Source organism: Eretmochelys imbricata, chromosome 5 (assembly GCF_965152235.1).
Source record: "Eretmochelys imbricata isolate rEreImb1 chromosome 5, rEreImb1.hap1, whole genome shotgun sequence".
NCBI lineage: Eukaryota > Metazoa > Chordata > Testudines > Cheloniidae > Eretmochelys > Eretmochelys imbricata.
Window position 1 is genome coordinate 77754378 of NC_135576.1, and position 24630 is coordinate 77779007.

A 24630-nucleotide genomic window follows, 5' to 3' on the forward strand; every position below is an offset into this window, starting at 1 on the left:
ACAAAAGCAGAGTTATTCAAAGACTAGAAAAAGGCAGAGGAATAGATCACAATACTAAAAATAATAACAGAATTCAAAAAGCTGGAAGTAAAGAAACGCAGAGGATTTTTGTATAAAACACCTAATTGAATCAGATTGTATGCTAGCTAATCTGCATAACCATATGATCTTGTCACTGTTACTCCTTACCTTTGTCCTCCCTTCTTCCTCTCTCTCCTGTTGTTTCTGAAAAACAGTTATGTTTTGTTTTAAAATTAGATTCAGGCAAGGATCACATATTGCCATATATCTGTGCATTGGTTAATACAATAATTCTAAGCACTATTGCAATACAAATAATATTAATGGAACTAGCTAACACATTAAAATAGCATTCAGACGTTTCAGAGCTTAATTACATTTTTCACTGTACCTAATATAAGCTACCACTTTTACCATGAACTAGGATAAATCTGACCTTTTTTCAATTATTTGTCCTCCTAGTGGCATGTGAAACGGGGGGAAAAAAGCATAGGCAAATTTGCTAAGGGGAGTCATGGACACTTTATGCCAAATTACTCCTAGAGATAGTAGCAAAAAAGAAAAGGGACAAATTTTAAAAAAACATTCGAAATGTGAGTATATTCTGTCAGATAAAGTAACCAGAAACTATACAGAGAGGCCAAACCACAGGACATGACCTTTCTCTGTATATGAGAATCTTGTTAGAAACTGCTGAATCAGACCAATAGTCCTTCTAGTTTCTGATTACACCAGCACTAGATGCTTTAGAGGAAAGTGTAAAACCCCTCTTATGGACAAATGTACAATAACGTGCATGGAGAATGATTCTTCATAGGCCCATATATTGGTGTTTGGCTTATATCCTGTGATCGGCTTATATCCAGAACCGTGAGACTTGATATCCTGTATACATTTTTATCCTAAATTGCATAATTGAATTGCTGCCTTTTCCACTGTTCCTTTTTGCACAGCCACACCTAGCAGCAGACAATCTGGACAAAATTCATGATGAAAGGGAGAACAATCTGTTGCACATAGCAGCATCACAGGGACACGCAGAGTGCTTGCAACATCTCACTTCTTTGATGGGAGAAGACTGTTTGAATGAGCGGAACAATGAACAACTAACTCCAGCTGGGTTAGCAATAAAGGTGATTTGGGCTTAAATAATCTATCTTTGGGCTATAAATAATGCTTAGACCAGGATGATGTTGTTTTCAATCCTTTTGCTAAATTAAAGCAAAAAGGGGGTATTTCTGTCATTAAGTGATGTCACATAAGTAAATAAAAATGTGTTTCTTTTATAGAGTTAATGTCAGCCATAAACCACTGTATCATTTAATGGATTGTTGTTGTTTTATTCACATACACATTAACCTAACTTTAGCTTAGTTAACTGGTATTAAGAAAAATCAGCTGTTCTATTTCAAGGAACTTTTATTCATATTAACTCAGATTCAGACTAGTATACCTTTACTGGCTATAACTATGTCTTGTTTTTCACTCAGATGAGTATAGTATTAAAGACAAGTATGGGAAATATGTGTTGGTAAAGCATGACAGCACTTTTGGTAGTTTCTAATGCTGCTTTTTTCAATGTGCCACATCTGAAGCTGAAACTTCTTCGATATCAAGAGCAGTTTGGAGTACCAGACCAAAGTTAAAATGGACCTCTTGCAGAGCACTGCGTGCAGCCTGTCAAAAACTAGAAAAATGAATGTCACCTGGGAAAAAGTTAAAGCTTATGGGAAAATGTATTTTACAGTAAAACATGAAACTTTATAGTGCTGTTGTGCTGTAGTAAAATCCAATGGTGTGCAGGAAGTTTGACAGTAAAACTAAACTGCTATCTTTCAAATAAGGAATGAAATGGATGTCTAACTTCTCTTGGCAAGTAAATTGCTTTTCAGAGTTATAGGAATCTTAGGCTATGTCTACACTGCACTTTTGTCATTAAAACTTCTGTCGCTCAGGGGTATAAAAACCACCCCCCTGAACAACAAGAGTTTCAACAACAAAAAGTGCCTGTGTGGACAGCACTTCATCGGTGGAAAGTGCTCTCCCGGTGATGAAGCTACTGCCCCTCGTTGGAGGTGGTGTCATTTTGTCACCAGGAAAGCTCTCTCCCAGCGACAAAGAGCAGCTACGCTGCGTACATTGCAAAGGCATGGCTCCAGTGGCACAGTTGTGCCATTGTAAGGCACACGGTATAGACATAGCCTTAGAGTGACTGTCCTGGCCAAATTCAAGTCTGGATATCCACATTCTGTCTCCCTAAAGTCCTCTTGCAGTTTCAGTTGAGTGTAGTATTTTTCTTTACTACTTATCCTAACCTGTCAGATAGCGTTGCTATACTCTGCTAACTTCATTGTCTTCCTTCCCAGAGTGCATGGCTGTTTTTTCAATAGTTGATGAAGCCATTCCTTTTGTTTATAAAACGTGTGGGCATCCTTTGAGATAAAAAGCACTATATATATATTTATTATACTATGAAGGCATGGGTACTGTATCATGTAGGAGACTCAGGCACAACTTCCATTAATTATAATGTGTTGTGCTTGTGTTGTCCTTCAAGTTGTAAAATAGTTCTGGCATAACTAAATTTGACAGTCTTTAATCCCCATCCCTGCAACTCTTTAGGCACCAATATAATTTATTATGGGTTTTATTCTCCTTGCACTTGTTTTACACCAGTATGACTCCAATGGAGTTATATAACAGTATAACTCCAATGGAGTATATTCTGATTTACACCAGTGTGCAGACCCAATGTCTGTGTATAGGAGCAGGACTTCCCATACCAGATTATTCTAATTGTCTCTGACAATGACCATTGCCACATGCTTCAGAAGATGATGTTTGTGTGATGCACATCATTCTCGATTAAGGACTGAGTGAATTCCAACCGAGCCAGGTAATTTAAGACCTCATTCTGATTCTTTCATGAGCTGGAGAGTTGAACTGGAGTAAGTGCTGTATCAAGCAAGTCACACTGCCATACTGATAGTTTGTTTTAACTTATGTGAAAGCCCCCTGCAAATTATAAAGGGTTCCCTTGATGACTTTAGTTGTTTAGCAAACACTATCATTTATTAATCCATTTCTTTGATTTAAAAAGTCTCAAAATAGAAGATTTTATTTGAGGGGTGGTAAAAAAAGGTATTGTTTTATCAAGATAGTTTTAAATTTGGCTGCATTAGAGCCAGGATCTGAGATGTAAGATTTCTTTTAAAGGACTGATTAAAAGTATACATTACAATATTTTCACAGCTTTAATTATTTTTAATTAAATTGAGAGAAATATAAGAAAGTGAGTAAAGTAACTTGAAACTTTTTAGATAGAGCATTACAAAGGTTTTACAAAAAGAAATGTATCTTATCAGGTAAAGGCAGGTCAAATTTTGTATCTCCTAATCTAGAGAGTATCCCTTTAACTGTGTGACAGTAAAAGTTTAATATATGTGGCCAAATCATACTCTATCTATTCGCACAAGTAGTAGTCCCATTGATTTGACTTCTAAATTGCTGGGACTAATCTCATGAGTTACACCAGCAGAGTTCCATTCTGTACAGCTTGAATATTTAAGTATCACTTCATTTACTCTTGAAATGCAGCCGCATCTGTGGTGTCATTCAGCAGCCATTCTGTGCCAAAAACTCTATACAACAGGCATTTAGAAGGGAAAGGGAGGAATAATTTATTCATATAAATCTCCAGGGTAAATTTTAAGTAGGCAAAATGTTATCACTATCACGTTATAATTAAGCCAGCCCACTTGCGTTAACAAATATGTTATCAGTAGATATAAACACAACCTTGCAAACAAATTAGGATGATTTACATGAACATCAGTATGCATACATGATTCTCATTAGCATTTCAATATGTAGTAGATGTGGTTTGGAATCTAAAACAACTGGAATTTTTTTAATCCTTCTCTTTCTCTATTTAGAATGGTCAACTGGAGTGTGTACGGTGGATGGTGAGCGAAACAGAAGCCATTGCTGAATTAAGTTGCTCAAAAGATCACCCAAGCCTTATTCACTATGCAGGTTGCTATGGTCAGGTATGGTTCCATTTTAAATGAGTGTTTTTGCTTTTTAAAAGAGACTGATTCAATGCTTGCACAAGAATTCCCTTTTATACTGTTCTTCATGTGAGATGTTTTGCAACAGAACTTACATTCATTACTAAATGCAACCTCTCAATTATTAAATACAAACTTTCTTAATTAGTCAGAATGTTAAGGCCCCATACAACTGCATATTTTAATTAAGGTGTTTTAAAATTATTTCTCCTTCTAGTTCCTGCCATCAAGATGTAAATTATTGGCTGTGGGTAGGGTTAAGTGACACATTAGGTTGGTACGTTACTCTCTCACCTCTGGTAGAAGAGATTAGTCATCTCATCATGGTCCTAATGGACATCTCAAGGTGTCTCTTGAGGAAAAGAACTAATGGGCTGCTAACCCTGTCTCGTTCCTCTGGTGGATAGGTTACTCTCCCCCAAATTTCTTCAGGGGCCAGTCAAAGCCTGATGGCCTTCAGAGGGGGAGTGCACAAGCAGCCCTCATCTTATCCTGTGTAACTGGGAACAGCACAGAACCAGTTGCTGATTTTGCCACCACTGCTTTTTTTCCCTCTCACTGATCTCTCATTGAGATACTGCAGTTCTGCCTGTCTAACTGGCCCTATGCATGGAACTGGAAGCATTTCAGAGAATGCTACCATGGAGAATGCTACCTGGACTTTAATCTGTTTCCTAAATTTAGCTCCCAGGTCCTCTCTCCTACTTTTCCCTATGTCATTAGTACCTATATGTACCAAGACCACTAGCTCCTTCCAGATTGTTCCAAGGAAGAATTTTAAGGGGGATACCTGAACTGAAAACAGGGTCTTAAGAGAAGTGTCAAGCAACTTTAATAATAGTTAGTGTTACCAGCGCCATCTCTAATAAATTTTGCTTTTGCTTTATTTCTTTCTTAATCTTTTTCCTTAGGAGAAAATACTTCTCTGGCTTCTCCAGTTTATGCAAGAACAAGGGATTTCTTTGGATGAAGTTGACCAGGATGGTAACAGTGCAGTGCACATAGCTGCCCAGCATGGCTATTTAGGATGTATACAGGTAGAGTACTAACTACACGTATTTCAGAGCGCTCCTTTAAATTTAAAAATCTGCTGATTAAAAATCCTTAATATCAAAATGGAGAACCGTATCGATAAGAAATAAATCCTTATAATAAAAAGATACTGAAACCATAAAAAAGCTTGAACAAGTAGGCCACAAAGTGAAACTTCTAAAAACGTATGTACCTTAAGTGCTAAACTCCACTCTGTTATACTCATGTAAATCCACAGTAATTATGTTGTAATGAGACAAGAATTAAGGACTGAATTTGTAGAGAGGTTTTTTTTTAATTGATACACAGAAAGATAACGTGACTCCATGTGCATTAAGATGAGACTACCCCCTTAATGAGTCAATGAACTTCTAAAGAGCTGAAAGGGACTCTGTCAGGATTGATAGGCATACTCTGGCATTGACCTCCTTTGAAAGCTCTTACCTTTCTGATGCTTGCCATCTATTTCTCTTTCGAGTAAACCATTGCAACTATCCAGAAGGGAGAAAAACCATAAACAGCGATGGTGCACTGTGATGAACAACTGCACGCAGAGCTAGCTGCCCAGTCCAGCATTGCACAGTCTTAATCCCTGGGAATCATCAGAAGCATTGTGCACAAAAATGGTTTCTAGTGTTCAGTGCTGCTAGCACTTCTTGTGTTAGGCAGCCAAAATTGTTGACAGGATGAATAATGGATGGGGAAAGAATTAGTCTAAATGGATGGCAAATGGATTGTGTGGAAAAGGAGAGTATCTGAGAAAGATATTGGTCAGAAAGGAAGGAGAATAGAGAGAAGAGGAAAAGAGAAGATCAGCTACATGGATGGAAGACACAAACTCAGAAGCCGAGATGGGAAAAAGAAGATACAGGGGCAAGAGGAAGAGAGAAACAGAGAAAATGTATCTGACCAGTAGTAATATTTTTTTGAGAGTCATAGACAAGGAGTGCTAATTTCAGGAAAGTCATTTCAGGCATCTGTAAGTAGTAAGCACAATAGGAGAAAATTGAACCAGCAGACGTTGAGGTAAGAAATCGATCAAACAGATTTGGAGACATGACCATTACAAAACTTTGATTCCTGAATTTCCTTGTTAGTGAGATGCTGTCCTGCTTTGAAAGACGTCAGGAGTGGACCCTTCCCAGTTTATTGTGAGAGTCACATTAAACGAATCAGCGCATATGCGCAATCCCTATCTTAGTGTTTTTGTTGTTATTTTTCAGATAGTTGCAACGATCAGTTGGAAAAGAAATAGATGGAAGGAATGCGAAAGGTGTAGGACCTACCAGATGGGAGTACTGTCATGGTAGGTCAATGTTTAAGGCTACCAACTTTGACAGTGTCCCTTAGAGCTGTGCGATAAATTGTGAAAGAGCAGTGTTTAGCAAATGATTTTGCATGGAATGGTAACAATTCCAGTCCATTCTGGGAAATGAAGTTAAATGGAACGCAAGACTAGTCCCGTTTCCCTTCTGAAGAGGTAACTTGAATAAATTGTCCTGAATTTTTGAAAATAATTTTTTCTTTGATAGATAAACCAGTAGGGGAAAACCTGGCAATTACAGACCAGTAAGCTTTATATCAGTACCAGGAAAATTTATTTGAAATAATAATTAGATTCTTTTTTTAAAAAAGCACAGCTTCTGTAAAGGAAAGTTGTGCCACTCCCATCTACTAGAGTTCTTCGAGTGTGTCTGTCACCCCTCTGAGTCTGCCACATCTTCCATCTACAACATGCTCCTATGCCAAGCGACCAGGACAGAAAGCTAGCTGCACTGACCTTATTATTCTCAGGGATTCCCTGTGCCAGTGAAAACCCAGTTGAGCTGAAAAGCTTGGATCGGTAATTTCATAGTAAGGCATTCTTAAAATCAGGCTAGTTGGTCACTCACAGAAAAAGGTAGATTTTGTACAAGTGCATTTGAAAAAGGCTTATTGTATTATTACCAGAAGTGAAAGTAGGCTGGTACGGGCCAGTACAGTGTGCCCCTTTTTCCATGCACCCCCCGACTCCCCTCCCTGGCCACCGCCGAAGGGGGGGGCCAAAAGGGGCAGCTGCCCCGGGGCTCGGCTATTGAAAAGTGCCTGGGGTTCCCGGCTCCTACCGCAGCAGCAGCTGGAGCCCCGGGCCCTTTAAATCACTGCCAGAGCCCTGACCAGCATGGGCTGGCTGGGGGAGGCTGATCCCAAGGCCCCACCCTTTCCAGGGATCCAGAGCCAGGTCCCCGTACCGGTAAGTATTTTATCTTACTTTCACCCCTGATTATCACAAGCAAAATTTGGCAGGTGTACAAATGTAAACTCTCTTTACGTTCACTAGTCTCAACCCCAGTGTATACTGTATATTTAAAACCCATTATAAAAGTTACATTACACAAAGTAACAAAAGGTGTAAAATCAAATTAACTGTGGGACAGGAAAAGCAAAAAGGGGGAAATGTATCATCTGGTCTCTATAATCATCTTAAGGGATAGTTCAGTATTCTAAATTATTCCTGTTCCCCATTGTTAACTTTGATTGTGAAGTTAGAGCTCTGACTTACTGAAGAGTTATCTGTATGGATGATTTTTAAAAATAATTTAGACCAAGATTTTCAAAACGGAGTGCCTAAAATCAGGGTTCTGAATTCAGTTTTAGGAACCTTATTAGGAACCTTAATAGGAATACCCAGCAGTTCCCATTGACTTGAAAACCTTTGCCTTAGTTTATAGCAGAGGTTTTAAAGACACTTACAGCTAGTCGTGTTCTTTCTACATCTTTGCAGACATTGGTTGAATATGGAGCAAATGTCACTATGCAAAACCGTGCTGGAGAGAAACCCTCACAAAGTGCTGAACGACATGGACACACCATGTGTTCCCGTTACTTAGTGGTTGTGGAGACATGCATGTCATTGGCATCTCAGGTTGTGAAGTTAACTAAACAACTAAAGGAGTAAGTGTCTAATTCATAAGGGTGGGATAGTGGCTACACGGGGAATGTTCTCAAAACAAGTCTCTCCCTTGTCTTCAGTTTATTAACTAGGTCTCTCTGCTTCCTCTACATTAAAATTAGTCAATTAACACTTTCCCCTTCTTTCTCCATCCACCACCATACTCTTACAAACTCTAATCAAGCTGCTCCTTCATCTTTAACTGCTTAGCTCTTCTACTAATCTTGGTGAGAGTTCGCTGTTCTTATGTGGGCGTGGGTTTGAGTGATGATATCTATGTATTTATGTGTGTGTAAGTAATCACCTTACACTTGTTCCCTTAAAAGCCTAAGGATCACATGATTTCTAATCTTATTTTTCTATTCACTTAGCATACATTTAGATGCATTAAAATGGTTATTTGCAATTACAGTGTTGCGTGTTGACGTTTTGAGGAATAACGAAAATAGTAGTTGGAAAGTCTTTGGGTCTTGGAAATACAATATTTCCAGAATACTATGTTCTGGTTTTTTTCTGCATATGACCAAGTTTGAGTGCATCGCTATGGCGCATAGCAAATGAATTAGCTATAAGGGCCTGATTTTCGAAATGTTAGGTGTGCGATAGCATGTCTGCATTGTGTAAGCAGTTATTGTGGTTGAATGTTCCCTTAGGGTGAATTTTCAAAAGCACTCAGTATTGGCCTAACTTGGCTCCCATTGAGATCAGTGGTAATATTAGACCAAAAATGAACCTTGAAAATCCAGCTTTTAGTGCACGCTCTATCCCATTTACACATTCAGACATGGGTCACATGATTTATGTGGTCAATTACAAACCCAATGTTTTGAGAATCAGGGTCAAAATGTTTTATTTAATATTTATTCTTCCTTTGTTTTAAGTACATGTGTATCTGCTGCATAGGATTTTGTGTATATATAACAAAAAGACTTTACAGTAGCAACTTGCCTCCTGTGTCATTACAGAACACTTCAGTTCATTTGAGGTATTTTGTTTTTGTGAACATACATGCAAACGTGTATACATGTGTTATTGAAACATCTCAGTTAGTGATAGTTTACATTTTACACACACACTGTAATGACCCCATGGCTCTTGAACCTGTAAGATTGCTAGTCAACTGACCTCTCCCTGCTCACACCCAGTTAATCTCTACTTGCTGACCAAACGGAGAGATCACGAAACCAAAAGCAACATCAGTGAGGCCTCTTTCGGGCCCTGACTGAAGGAACACCAGGATCTCTAATTGGTCAGGGCTTCCTGTGCCTCTCTTTGGGTTTAAATAGGAAGCTGTCTGCACAATTAGGCTCTGTCTGGTTGCTGCACAGACACCTCGTCCAATGCTTCAGACTCTGATATGCCTGATTACTAGTATCCTGACCGTGTCTTGATTCATGATGACCTGACTAGTGTCTGACCCCGTCCAGATGAGTTTGTGTGGCTCCTGCCTGTTTCCTGGTAACTTGAACATGATGCTCAAGAATTAGGTTGCTAAGCGGTGCAGTAGATCCAGCTGCTTACATTTCTTTCTTTCCTCACTCCCCACACACAGTGAGAAACACCTTCCAAAGCAGTGAATTCAAAAGACAAAAATGTTATATCTTGTCACACTTTTCATATGCTGTCATTCAGTATTGAAAATTCACTCTTATTTAGATACTCATCTTGGTTGTTATATTTTCACTAAAAACAAACTGAAATAGAAATGGAGAGTATAAATCACAACCATCAGTTCTCTGTTTCAGTAGAATTCTCTTTTATCAAGACTCACCGTACCTTTGTTAGATTTTACCTTTGATGTCTCATTGGGGAGGGAAGACTAAACCTGCCAGCCAGCAGGCACGTTTGCCCCCTTAGGAATAATATCTAGCTCAGACTATTTCCTGAGAACAGCAACAGGCACCTCCCAGACCCCTGGCTTCCCTTGAGCTGTAGAGCCTAGGAAGCCCTTAAAATCATTAAACTTGACTCCGGATTAGTTTCTGTGCTTGTCCCAGCTGGAAATCAATCTGTGCTCTGTCGGATTCCGTCTCTTCAGGCCAAAGGGGTTTGTTCCACTGAGTGCAACACTGCCTCTCCCCCATCTCTGATAGAGACAAAATGCTGTGAGCTTCTTGTGGAGCTGTCTTGCAGCCTAGTCAGGCAGTGGAATAATCCATCGTTGGCTTGAAAAAGCAACTTCTGCCCACCTGCTTGCCCCACTACTGGAACTGATAGGAGCAACTACCCACTATGCTTAGTTGCCCACACATAGCAGTCAGTGCATATTCTGGAAGAGGACAAGAGTTCAGGCCTTGCTTTGCCCCCACCCCCAAACCAGTGGCACAGAAACACACAGCGATACCACTGTCATGAATGGGCATAGGGAGCCCCAGCTCCAGGCTAACTGGAAGACTCAGTGACTCCAGTATTTCTCAAGATTCCAACTTCAGCAGGGCCCCAGCCCCATCTGAGAGGGCCAGATCCTCAGCCAAGAGGACTTAAAGGGTATGTTCCTGTTGGCACAAAGCTTACTATGCTGGTTTTTCTCTGCTATCTCTCCCAAGCCTATAATAGGAATTATTCCAGGAGCAGGAGGGATTACAGCTGGAGTGCCCTCCACTCCAGTGATCCTAGGTTGGCAGAATGGTCCCTAGGGGACTGTTCCATCCTGCATAAATTAGAGCAGCCCCTGGTTGGTTCCAGGATTGGAAGAGGCTAAAAGGAGGCTTAGAGTCACCTTTGCCTCGCAAACTCCCTCAGCAGTGTCAAGCATGACCCTATAGACTTCCAGAATGGCCACCTTCCACACTTGCTGCAAATCCTGGACTGATACATCAGGCCATTGCAGCATAACACTGGACACTTTCCCATCACCTTCCCCCTACCCTCCCAGTTGCTGCTGACCACAGCTTACTTTTCCACTTACTTACCAGTGCTTCACATCAGCCGGAGATAAGTGCCTTTCTCTGAAACCCCCTTGTATCTCCGTCCATGGAAGCGCTAAAGTGGTTAATACTACCACCTTCCTTTTCAGCCACTTCATCTGCCTCCCTGGAATGGGCGCCACTGTTAGCATGTTGTCAAGCCAGACTGTGCCAAATCTGATGGGATCTGGCTATGTGAAATCAGATCACCATCCCTCCTGCTCATCCTGGCCAGCCAGAAGCTCAGATGCCTGAACCAGCTCAGGAAGCATCTCTTCTGTTTCTTGTTTCAAGGACCCTCCCCAGAAAAGGAGCACCTGGCAGAGAGCAACCCCAGGGGAAAGACACTCTGCTACTGGACTAAGCCCCTCCATGGTTCAGTGTTAAGGAAGAGCACAAAAACAGGAGTAAAACAGAACATTCAGATCAGTTTTCAGTTTCCTCTTGATCAGAGCAAATGAGGAAGGTCAAAGGCTAAGAGTAAACACAAAGGGTCTCTAAGGTGGTCTCAGTCTCTCCCTGGAGAGAAGATATGACACTCAGAAAGTAGGAAATGTGTAGAAGCCAGAAATCCTCCCTTTCATCCTCATCTTCAGAGTAAGAAGAACTCAGAATCCAGGCCAGAAGAGAAAGAGATCCAGGAAACTTCCTTCTACCATGGGTCAAAGGGAAAATGAAACAACAAACAAGTATTTATCTTCAGCTTGAATATAAAAAGCCCATCCTGCATCTCTCTGTCTAGTTATAGAGAACATGATCAATTCAGAATGGGAGCAGCCAACCAAAAGAGAGTCCCAAGACAGTCACAAAAGTTTTTCACAATGCCTACATAAAATGCCTTCGGTTGTACTTCTCAAGGTCAAATTAACAATTTGGTTAATCAGCCGAGGCGCTTAACAATTTGATTAATCAGACTGATTTCCTCAATAATATGTCTATGGCCTAAGGAACCCATGGACCTCTGATAGAAGACACCCTGATGCACAAATGAGCCAACTTTTGACCCTCTACTGGCATTATCAGCCTTGACCTGTGTGTTACTTGAGTTATCTTGGCCTGAACAATTCAGTCAGGCCTAAAGATATAAAATCAGTCCTTCCCTAGATCTCTTTGACAGTGCCTTTCCATGGCAGACTCCTCTGTGGACTCCCTATGGTTTGCAGCACGATGTATTGGACATAATACCATAGCTAGATGACATTTGGTGGAGCTGGGGGGTGGGAATCATCTACCCAAGCCGAGCACTAAATGGCTTCCTTGAAATCCTCAAGGGGCAAGCTCTTTGTCAAAGCAATGAATAAAGGAGCCCTAGAATAAAAAGATATAGACAAAAATACCCTCGTGTCAGTGAAGCATGGACTACAGGTTTTCATCAAAAAGCAGTCTGTCCTTTTGTTGCCCCTGTTCATCTACATTCTGTAGATAAAACATCGGGATTTAGCTGAAATTTTATATGAATGGTTTTATAAAGTTGTGTAGTTGAAGCCAAACAATTAATAATGATTATAGGATAAAATGAAACTTTATAGTATGCTCTATTTGTTTTGTGTATGGTACTCTGTTATAAAATATAAAAGTGTATTCAGATACCAGCTGTTAACTTTAAAGTGTTATTCCATCATTACTTATGTGTTCTATTTTCTACTGTATAAACTGCCTGGGTTTTTTAAATAAAACAATAGATCTGGGCACATTGAAACATTTTGATACAGTCTGGGGCCTCAGCTTGTTCCCACTGTCATCAGTGACTAAACTCTCTGACTTGATTAGGAGTAAGGTAAGGCCCATAGTTAGTAAGGGCCATACCCTGAGGTAAGAATCTCAGTATTTGGCCTTTAGATGTTTAGAAGTAAATTAACCCCTAACTATACACACAGCAGTGAGGGTGATCTGTAATTATGTATTTTAATAGCAAAGTCCATAATATTGCATGACAAAGTACTGCTCATAGAATATCAGGGTTGGAAGGGACCACAGGGGGTCATCTAGTCCAACGCCCTGCTCAAAGCAGGACCAATCCCCAACTAAATCATCCCAAGCCTGACCTTAAAAACCTCTAAGGAAGGAGATTCCACCACCTCCCTAGGTAACCCATTCTAGTGCTTCACCACCCTCCTAATGAAAAAGTTTTTCCTAATATCCAACCTCCCCCACTGCAACTTGAGAGCATTACTCCTTGTTCTGTCATCTGATATCACTGAGAACAGTCTAGATCCATCCTCTTTGGAACCCCCTTTCAGGCAGTTGAAAGCAGCTATCAAATCCCCACTCATTCTTCTCTTCCGCAGACTAAATAATCCCAGTTCCCTCAGTCTCTCCTCATAAGTCATGTGCTCCAGCCCCCTATTCATGTTCGTTGCCCTCCACTAGACTCTTTCTCATTTTTCCACATCCTTCTTGTGGTGTGGGGCCAAAACTGGAGATAGAGGGCCTGGGGGTATGTGTTTCTAGCAGGTGGTGTGGACTCTGTTTAAAGAGTTATAACTACCCCTCAAGAATATATGATCCTGTAATTCACAAGGCTATCGTGTGTGCGCGTGCATGTCTGTTACATAGTATTCATTATGTAATGAAATGAGGGAAATATGGCAATGGAGTAAGCTTTAATATTTTTAGTTTAATAAGGAATAAATAGAACTAATGTTTTTGTATAGTGCCTTTCAAAAATAATTGAGGTTGGGCAGGAGTAACTGTAAGAAAAGATGCTCTAGTGAGGGAAACATATAAATAAAGGTTTCAGAGTAACAGCCGTGTTAGTCTGTATTCGCAAAAAGAAAAGGAGTACTTGTGGCACCTTAGAGACTAACCCATTTATTTGAGCATGAGCTTTCGTGAGCTACAGCTCACTTCATCGGATGCATACCGTGGAAACTGCAGCAGACATTATATACACACAGAGACCATGAAACAATATCTCCTCCCACCCCACTGTCCTGCTGGTAATAGCTTATCTAAAGTGATCATAAAGTTGGGCCATTTCCAGCACAAATCCAGGTTTATATAAATATAGATAAATAAACCTTTATATAAATAAAGGTTACAAGTATGGGAAGTTTTTAGTTACACCTATGAAGCAGTTTGTATTCTTTCAGATTAGTTCTCCCGGTATGTGATTTATATTTCTTATTTTAATATTCTGAAATGGAAGTTGAGAAAAGGATAAGAGGTGAGTGAATAGCTATGTAGCTATCAGAGAGTAATTGCAAATGAAAATAATTTGCCTGACCCTGGAAAAGACTGTGTCTTGGGAATTTACAGTATAATCCAGTGCTGACAGACTGAGGGAGTGATTTTAAAATAGTACACAGAACTGAGTAGGCGAAGGGAAGGAAAAGGCAAAATTAAAAGACGAGAAGGTGTGTATAACTTAGTGTGGTTATGCTTTGAGAAGTTACTGTAAAATGGCATGTTGGGATCTCCCCTTTATTGCTTTAGTACTTTCCAGATCCACTTTGTACGTTAGAAGAAAAAACATTTATTTTCTGTCAGTCCTGCAAATACAACCTGGGATCTGAGAAGTCATCTGGATTCTTTCTGGCTCTGACATTTCCAACTATAAAGACTCTGTATTTTGAACGTAGTTAACAATTCTGTTGATGGTATTTGAGCTAGGAAAAAATCCAGCTCACTGTCACAGAGCTATGTTCGTTCTGCACAACTAACAAGATTAAAAAAATACTAAAATACTAAAAATATAAAGGAGGTAGATAAGACCAAAAACATAAAGCAGATTAAAAAGGTAGTGCTTTTTGCATGGTCACTTTTAATGTACAAGTACCTATGCTTAAAGGGGTAGGAAATAAAATCAAATGTGCTGAAAGCATTGTGGGTAAACAGCACTTTACACCACCTGTCTTGCACATTTATTAAATCTTTCTAGTTTTCTCTTTCGTGTGAGGCTTATCTGTGATAAGCTAAATAGCAAGACCCACAAATATGAGTATTTTAGTTAAGATGGTACCCGAATTTAGTGTATGTTGAGTATTCACGGCTATGTCAGGAGACAGCTTTGTCAGTGGATAGAGGAGTCAAAGCTTCCATCCCAGGAAATTTAGGTCAATTGTCTGCAGTCTGCTCAAGGCTACTTTGTAAGTAGTACACTTTGAACCATCCAGAAAGAACCAGTGGTGAAGTCCTTGTGAACAAGAAGAATTTTGAGCCAGCAGAAAGATGGCAGATGTAGCTCCACCACCTCTTGAGCCAGCCATCACACTAACCATTCCCAACCCACGACAGAAGGGGATGGAGAGGATGGGACACAGTGGAGCAGAGTTCAGATACACCTAATCATATGCCAGCATTAAGTTAGGACTGCTCCTGTGGTGTCCTAATTTGCACCCAGATTGGATAGCCCTGAATCAGGGAGCCACAAGAAGCTCCATGCAGTGTTCTCCCCCGCCTTCCACTCAGGACCGGAGAGTCCAGAATTCTGCTCCTAGAAAGTATCTTGACGTATCTTTTCGAAACACAAATGAATCCATTTTCTTGTGGCCTCAATCAGTACAGTTCAGATTTGTCCGTGTCTTGCATATGGCCTGGGATGACAGTAATTTTAGAGCAAAGGGAAGTAAATCTGTACACCAAGTGCAACTCCTAAAGTTATAAATTGTAGCTCATGGCCACTCTTTGAGAGAGCTCAAAATGAAGCAGTGCATGAAGAGACTGAGTAAAAGGCTGTTTGAATCAAGATAGAGTATTGTATAAAATGTGCTTCAGTCTTAGGTTGCTTAAACAGCATGTGCCAGACGACTTGGACTTGCAGGGCTCGGACTGCAAGGCTCTTTCGTTGCAGTGTAGCCTTCCCGGTTCGGGTTGGAGCCTGAGCTCTGAGACCTTCCCACCTCACAGGATCCTAGAACCTGAGCCCGGAAGTCTACACTGCCATGAAACAGCCCAAGGCCCACAAGTCCAAGTCACCTGGCATGGGCCAGCTGTGGGTTTTTCATTGCAGTGTACACATAATCTTAGTGGCCAGCATCATTGTATCAAATATGAGCCTAACTAATATAGTGTCAACTTTCTTAGCAAGTTATCAGTGAATGCTTCAGCTGGGTGCAAACTTCATATTCTAGAGAACTGGATTTTTTAAATAAAGTAATAAAATATTTCCAAGGGTGAACTGTTCAAAGGTGAGCACCTAAAGTGGACTCTCAGAAAAATACACAAAGACAACCAATATTTGTGTATGCACTTTGGTTGACACAACTTCTGCACACACATTTGAAAACTTGGCCTTTTTAAAAGTATATGTGCAGTAAAACCTGTTATACGACCCCACCCCACTATGAATTCTCTATATGACACATTTTACAGAAAAGCTATTCCGGAAATCTTTTAGAGAATTTTAAAAAAATGTATTGGGATTAGTTCTTAGATTGTTCTACCTGTGTCTTAGTTACCGTGAATCCAACTACAAACTGTCAAAGAAGAGGAAGAATTAAAACTAATAAACTTAAAACACCTCTTAAAAAGGCCTTAAAACCCTTATGTACATAAAAACTTCTTCATGGTAAAATGTTGTACGTGGGAACATAACCTGGCAGAAGGAAGAATTACGTCTGCTGTTGGAAAAAGCTTTCAGAGTAGCAGCCGTGTTAGTCTGTATCCGCAAAAAGAACAGGAGTACTTGTGGCACCCTAGAGACTAACAAATTTATTAGAGCATAAGCTTTTGTGGGCTACAGCCCACTTCATTGGATGCATAGAATGGAACATATAGTAAGAGAGAGAGAGAGAGAGAGAGAGAGATACAGATAAGTTGGAAGTTACCATACAAACTGTGAGAGGCTAATTAGTTAAGATGAGTTATTATCAGCAGGAGAAAAAAAACTTGTGTAGTGATAATCAAGATGGCCCATTTTGACAGTTGACAAGAAGGTGTGAGGATACTTAACTTAAAGAAATAGATTCAAGTTTTTTTTTTCTCCTGCTGATAATAGCTCATTAGCCTCTCACAGTTCGTATGGTAACTTCCAACTTATCTGTGTGTGTGTGTGCATATATATCTTACTATATGTTCCATTCTATGCATCCGATGAAGTGGGCTGTAGCCCACGAAAGCTTATGCTCTAATAAATTTGTTAGTCTCTAAGGTGCCACAAGTACTCCTGTTCTTTTTATTGGAAAGCTGTGAGTCTCTCTTTTCCTACAGTTATGAAGCCTCAATTTCTAGCTCTGCAAAGTTTTGAGATAGTGGAGTTTAAATCTGTCATTGGTACAAGAGTAAATATTGTCTGTCTTGAGCCACACAGGTACAAGAGAAATGCAATTTATTATGGATGTCATCTTCATATTTTTGTTTATATAGATATGTGTTCATATTTGCATATATGGTCTTTCTCTCTTTCTTTGCTAGGGTTGCTCTGTAATCATACGTGCAATATCAGTTATGCACAATATTGTGTGTTTATTTAATTGTGGTTCTCCAAAGCTCTAGACGTGCATGCAGACTATTTACAAAGCACATACAGAGTAAAACAGGAAATTAAGAGGTTGTGTATGGGCTATGGTTGTGTATTGTATTGACTACACTGTGGTATTTTCGTCACTGTCCTATGTGGGAGTGCAGGTACACAGTCTGCTCTATCCGTCAGGATGAAGTAGATAGTTCTGCTGATGCACTAGTCCTGTTTTGTGGGCAATGGCCTTGCCCCCTCCTCTTAACCTTCCTGGGATTTGCTCTGTAGAGGGAATAGGAGTGAGCAATACCTGCACTCCCCAGAGCTAGGGCCTCCTGCAAGGGGCATCCATTCCCTTCCCATGCATAGCTGAGCAAGAGCCATCGTGATCTGACCTTAAGTTTGCTGTGACTTGACAGTTTGGGATTTTAAATTGGCACCAGAGGGATTAAACTTTGTGCGTCACTCAGCTCCAGAAAATTGCTGCTTAAAATTCTAAACTTGCAACTTACAGCAGTCACTAGCAGTAATAAATAATTTATATTAACTAGGCAGTTTTCAGAAGGTGTTATACAGTGATCACGGGGTTCCCATAGGGATCAGAGGCAATTTGCAGGAGTACAGAACCTCTTTGTCCATGTTAATATTTGTATACACTCTATATTTGCATCTTCAATTATAGATGAACAGAGCCTTTCTTCTGAATGTGATGTTGAATGAGTGGTATCATTTACCCTCTTGTTTAATGATGGGTTTAATGGTTTAATATTTCCTTACAGGCAGACAGTAGAACGTGTGACATTACAGAACCAACTCCAGCAGCTTTTAGAAGCCCAGAGATCAGAGGGCCAATCACTACCAACATCCCCAAGGTAACAGTTTACAGGAGTGGAATTCTAAAGTAGTGTAACTTGGAGCCTTTTTATTGTATAACTATTATCAGGAGAGATGATGGTCTATCTATTCATTCACACGTTAAAAAATAGTAAAACATCTGCTAAAACTCAATACATTTCTTTTTCACTGCTGATTTAAAATTCACATCTTTTAAATTGCCAGCTTGTAATAGGTGTAAATACTGGACATTCTTAGAAAGATGTAAGCAGAACTAATCATCCCTGTTCCTCACCAGTATAAAATCTGATTTATTGTGAAAGCCGAGTACATTTTGTATAAGATGAATCACAGTGAACGCTGGAAACACCTGGTGAAATTGTAAAGCTTCACTTTATGTGGTCCATTGTAACCTCATGCTGGCTATAATTCATAAAACCAGTTGCTAACAAAACATGCTTGCAGATTAATGTGGCTCCTCACACTCCTTATGTGTTTTGCCCATACTAGCTAGTGTAAAAAACCACAAAACCAGAAACCTATATAATTTAACGTCAATGCCTTTTGCTAAAATAGATCACTTGACATAAAACTGCGGGGAGGAAAGAGACAAGACTGGGAGCCAGCAGGCCTGGTTTATGTTTCTGACCCTGTCAGACTACTTATATGTCTTTGGCCAAGCCAATTTTATCCTGATCCTGCAAGAACTTAAGTATGTGCTTAACTTTACTCAGTTGTCAGTCCAGTTGATTTCAATGGGATTGCAAATGCGAGCAAAGTAACACACATACTTAAATGTTTGCAGAATTGTTCCCTTAATCTCTTTCTCACTCAGAGTCTTTATCTGTAAAATGGAGATGATACTTTCCTGCATAAGAGGGGTGTGTTATGGAGCTAACTTGATTTTAACATAGGCGCTGAAGTCAATGGAAAGAGCCACCTGTTGACTTCAGTGGACTTAGGATCAAGCCCATAGAGTGCTATTTATACAGTACCTAATACGTTGTGGGAAACATACTAATCATTAGTATTTGTAGAGTGCACTGGATGGGGTATTATACAAGTGCAAATCATTATTATTTATATTATTTTCTGAAGTAAATGCACCTTCTGAGACTGAAGAAGTGTTTGTATATACAAGAGGGGTGGATTGGTGGGTGAATTGCTTGGTTGGTATATATTTTTCACATGGGAGAGGAAGATGCATGCTCTCCATCACTTACTAATTCTAACCACGAACCACCTCCTCTTGATTATGTGGGTAGGGATGAAAGTGGCTCTTCATTTTTTTTTAAACTTTGCTTTCATGGTGGTCACTGTTTTCCTCCCAGTTACAACTCCCTCACCCATCCTATCTTACCATGCCAATAACTCTGCTCATTGAAGCACATTCCAAGAGCCAAAGGAAGATCATCAGAACTAACCCTCTTTCACGCAAATGATAGGAATCTCTATGCTAGACCCAAGTAGTTTTTGCATGCACATTTCCCAGGAGGCCAGATACAGCTTTCATTTGTCTATTTCATTTATTACTATTTCACTTATATACTAAACATTTCTTAATTAAGATGAAGTGATTAATAATAGTATAATTAATGTAAAAAGTCCCAGCATTAGGACTATGAAATTATTAGAACTATAGTTGTTTGAAAAAAAGAAATTCACACCTACACTGCCTCAAATTAACTGTAACTGAGTTCCTTGCCTATGGCCATGAGTAAAAGCAGGGTGGTGTTTTGTTTGTAATCAGGATATGGAATTTGTGGACTCTGACCCATGCCTCAGGGAAGGAGCTCTGTAACATAAATCCTTTACAAGCCAGACTTAAGATTGTATTTCCTTACTTTCTAATATTTGAGTTTTTTATTTGTGTAATGTCCTAATAATGTGGAACTTAATGTATATTTACATCCTTTTCAATATGCTAAATATAAAGGGGGAGGTGTGAATGGCCCTAACTTTTTATATAGTCTTACATGGTTTATTGTTAGTGGTGGGTGAATCCAACATGTGTGAAATGCACCTCTGGCTAGCACAAAGCATGTTTGTGGTAATTAGGCCAAGTTATCTTTGTATTATGATTGGACAAAAATAGTTAAAAAAGAATGCTTTTTTTTTTTTACCTTTTTGAAAAACGTGTAAGAAAGCTCTATAACTGAAAAACAGCTGTTTCTTTCAATTTTTCCTATAAAACTCTTCTTTGGAATTCAAGTAGCCATACACAATTTCAGGCTGTACTGAGTTTTTCTTTGTGAATTTTAGGAGAGAAAGGGAGTCAAAATCTAGTTTAGAATGGGAACAGAGTTAAAGCCTTCACGGTGGAGCCACTGCAGTTGCTCCATAATAATACATTCTACGTGGACAAAGATCAAGGGGATAAGAGGAGCAATATGCTCAGACAGATGCGCACTGCAAATGGCAGCACTGAATTTGATATCTGTACATATTTGACCGTAGTGTCCTGTATTGAAAATCATTTCTCTCTTTTTTTTTTTTTTTTTTTTTTTTTTATTTAAGTTCACTATTGTCCCCTCCTTCTGGCAAACCCCAGTGGAAAGCCTCTGATGCAGATGATTTGTCTCTACCAAAAAGTAAATTGAACACCCAAGATGGGATTCAGATTCTTGGCAGCCTGGGAACTTCCAGCCATACTCGGTCCAAGATGAAAGACGAGGACTCCGATAAAATCCTACGCCAATTGTTGGGGAAAGAAATCTCTGAGAATGTCTGTATGCAGGAGAAGCTGACATTGGAATTTCAGGATGCTCATGCTTCCTCCAAGAATGTGAAGAAGATTCTACCGGAGAAAAGAGAGCTGAAGTTAGCCAGACTGAGGCAGCTTATGCAGAGATCCCTCAGCGAGTCTGATACAGACTCAAATAATTCTGAGGACCTGAAGAATACTCCCGTGAAAAGAACTGACAAACCAAGGCCACAACCGATAGTAGAAAATGTTGAAAGCACTGAGAGTTTGCACCTGATGATTAAGAAACACACTTTGGCAGCAGGACGCCGGTTTCCTTTTGGCATTAGAGCTTCCAAATCTGTGGACGGCCACAGCCCATCTCCCTCTTCAGAGAGCAGTGATCCTGATAACGAACCCCAGTATCAGTCTGGGACTGCATCTCAGAGCCAAGTTTCTGGAGATACCTCTCAGTCCAGCACTGACAGTGCCACTGTTCAAAAGGTTGCTACGAGTCCTAAGAGCGCCCTCAAGTCTCCCTCTTCAAAGCGCAGAACCTCCCAGAATTTAAAACTCAGAGTAACCTTTGAGGAGCCCGTGGTGCAGATGGAGCAAACAGAGGTTGAACTGAATGAGGAAAAGGACAAAGACCGGGGCAAAGCACCTCAGCGGGCTCCAGCCAGCACTGAACCTGGGGATCAGCTGAAAAGGCCATTTGGAACATTTAGATCTATAATGGAGACTCTGAGCGGGAACCAGAACAACAACAACAACAGTCAAACAGCAAACTTGATGAAAACCTCATCAACATTGCCCTTTACCTCTTTAGGAAGAAAGGCTGCAGATAGCAAGGGAAATCCAGCAGCTCCTACTAAAGGAAAAAATAAGACAGTGAGTGCTCTCAGGGTGTGGGGAGGAGGTGTTTTTTTCCTCTCATTTCTTTTCCTTTTTAAGTAATGAACAATTTGCCTTTGATTAAGAATGACAGCTTCGTGTTCTTCCTTCCCCACTGCCATGTACACACAAACAAACAATAAGCGCTGTTTGACTGGTAAAAAGAATCACAGAGTGCAGATCATAGTTGGCCTTTATTGGAAGACTTATGGAAGGAGAGGGAATTGTTGAGGGTGAAATTCCTCTCCCCATGCAGAGAGTCAGCACAAAATCTAGGAACCGCTTAAGTGCACAAGTGGCCTTAATTGAGCATTGGCTCTGTGCTCTGCACAGAGGGGAGTTTCACCCAGAATAAATTTTTAATCTTCTTGTGGGGGACAATTCATAGTGAGAACATTAATTTTAAAACCTTTGGATTACAAAGGAGTAAATAAATTCAGGACCACCCCTATCTTATAGATCTGGTTACCCGAATGGCAGGATTGAGAGAGTGGCAGAAAATAATGTAAACATACCCTTTTTCTGCCGCTGCCCCTCTCCGCCTCCATTTCCGCTATAGTGCTCTCTATGAGCAGCCACTGCCCAATTCACTCCTCACACCCTCCCAGCTGTTGCTTTCTTTCCCCTACATCCTCCTATTCATATCAGAGCAGCTGATTGGTACCTGAGAGTTGGCATGTTATAGTGAGCTGAGCCATGATGTAGCTCACATGCAACCTGGGTGCCCAACTAAGTGCCCTTCCAGAGAGGAACTGGGGAAAGGATGTGTCTGTTCAGAAACCGCCTCCCTTGTTTGAAAGAGGGAGCAGAATTCGCCCAAATGAATGTCTCCCTGAGGGAGGAAGAGAAAGAAGAGTGTGTGTATGTTTGAGTGCAAGAGAGACAGAGGGGTGGGAAACAATGCGAGTACAGTGTGTATGTATATGGTTGTAAGGAGCAACAGGCGTGTCTGGCGAGGCATAGAATAGAATGTGTGACTGACAGGATGTGGTGGAGCACTGAACGTGAGTGATGAGTCAGGGTCTCTTGGGGTGAGGAGGACGAGGGAAGGGATAAATGGAGGACAAAAAAAGGAAGGAGAAATTGAAGGGGAGGAGAAACACTAAAAGAACAAAAAGAAAAGGAGTACTTGTGGCACCTTAGAGACTAACCAATTTATTTGAGGATAAGCTTTCTTAAGCTACAGCATCCGATGAAGTGAGCTGTAGCTCACGAAAGCTTATGCTCAAATAAATTGGTTAGTCTCTAAGGTGCCACAAGTACTCCTTTTCTTTTTGCGAATACAGACTAACACGGCTGTTACTCTGAAACTAAAAGAACAGCAAACAGACTAAGGGAGAGAAAAATGGAGGAATTATGTACTGTCGAAAAATACAATTTAGGAGTAAATGGAAAAAGAGGAAGAAAAGGTGCATCCAAATATACAGCCAGTGAGAAGAAGTGAATGAAGGAAAGAAAAAGGCAAAAAGAAGAAAAAGCAATCTCATAAGATTTACTGTATTATTAATAGACCATGTAGTGCCAAAACATTAAATGAAAATTAAAAATGTAAAGCCAATGGGATAGGTTAGATGGACAAGAGAGAGTGCACTTAATGCTATTTGCATAGAAATGCACAGCCAGGTTAAAGATTGCAGATTTCGGCCTTCAAATAGCTCACAAATTGTTGTAACTGTAATAGTTGAACTACCATTGAAATACAGAAGTAACTCGATACCATAAGAGTGAAATTTTTCAAAAAGATGGATTCAGATATTTGAGAGAGAGAGAAAAGGACTGATTGTCTTCAAAAATATTCTGGCAGAAAGTGAGACAGTGTGGATGAGATAATATCTTTTACTGGACCAACTTCTTTTGGTGAAAGAGACAAGCTTTCGCACTTTTGCAGAGCTCTTCTCTTTCACCAACAGAAGTTGACCCAGTAAAAGATATTACCTCACCCACCTTGTCCTTCTAATATCCTGGAACCAAGACAGCTACAACACTGCAAACTGACAGAAAGTGGTGTCGTAAATAATTTACTTAGCTCACTTAGGAAGATTAAACAGTTAGAAAGGAAATTCTGACGCTATCAATCATTCCTTGCAGTATTGACACTTGCTCTATGTAGAATCGTAGGACTGGAAGGGACCTCGAGAGGTCATCTTGTTAAATGTCAAGGTGCCACATTTGCATGTTATCTTTGTCAAAGACCAAATTCATCTGGAAATGTAGTTTCACAGCTGGTCAGAGATACCTCACAGCAATGGACTTTCTCTATCTCCAAAAAAGTAACAGATTAATTATGTTTTAAAGTATCTTTTTAAAAAGCTTTCACTGTTAAAAATTCTCCTGTAACCTTTTGACTGCACAGTTACTTTACATATGTCTGTGTGCATTGTGCATGTGATAAGCTCATTGCATGTTTTCAACTGACTTATATATTGCACTTCCCTAGGGGCCTTACTCCAGCTACACCAATCTTTCCTCTAGCATGCTGATTGAAGACCATCTGTGTAACTATGCATGGTATGTGCTGATGCAGAGTGAATTGTTTGGCTTCATTATTGTTGCTTTTCCCCGTCCTAATTGCATGTGCTTGTTAAAATAATTCGCAGCTGAGATAAACGAAATGATTTATGTCAGGAATAAAAAACAGGGCAAATATTTGATTTCCTAAAAAAAAGAAAAAAAAACACACTTGTGATGGACTTCTTCTAATGTCACAGGTGAACTAGCCTAGAGGCCTCAGCTGTGAGCATGCATAAAAGTAGTCATACTCATAAATCCACCATGCAGTTTAGTTCCGTTTGGCATAGCACTCGGTCTCTGTTGAACGAAAGTCAAGTACCAGATGAGAATGGAAATTAAATTTCCTCTTA

The 24630-nt window shown here is 40.0% G+C and overlaps 1 protein-coding gene across 1 annotated transcript in view; it reads left to right on the forward strand.

Moving 5' to 3' along the window:
* The window catches only part of SNCAIP (synuclein alpha interacting protein), a 55314-nt gene that overhangs the window by 25151 nt on the left and 5533 nt on the right, over window positions 1-24630 (forward strand). Inside the window, exons 4-10 of the mRNA XM_077816357.1 lie at window positions 975-1154; window positions 3957-4070; window positions 5003-5128; window positions 7888-8057; window positions 18138-18230; window positions 20710-21766; window positions 24207-24277. Coding sequence (XP_077672483.1) covers window positions 975-1154; window positions 3957-4070; window positions 5003-5128; window positions 7888-8057; window positions 18138-18230; window positions 20710-21766; window positions 24207-24277 — 1811 coding nt within the window. The remainder of the gene's footprint in view (window positions 1-974; window positions 1155-3956; window positions 4071-5002; window positions 5129-7887; window positions 8058-18137; window positions 18231-20709; window positions 21767-24206; window positions 24278-24630) is intronic.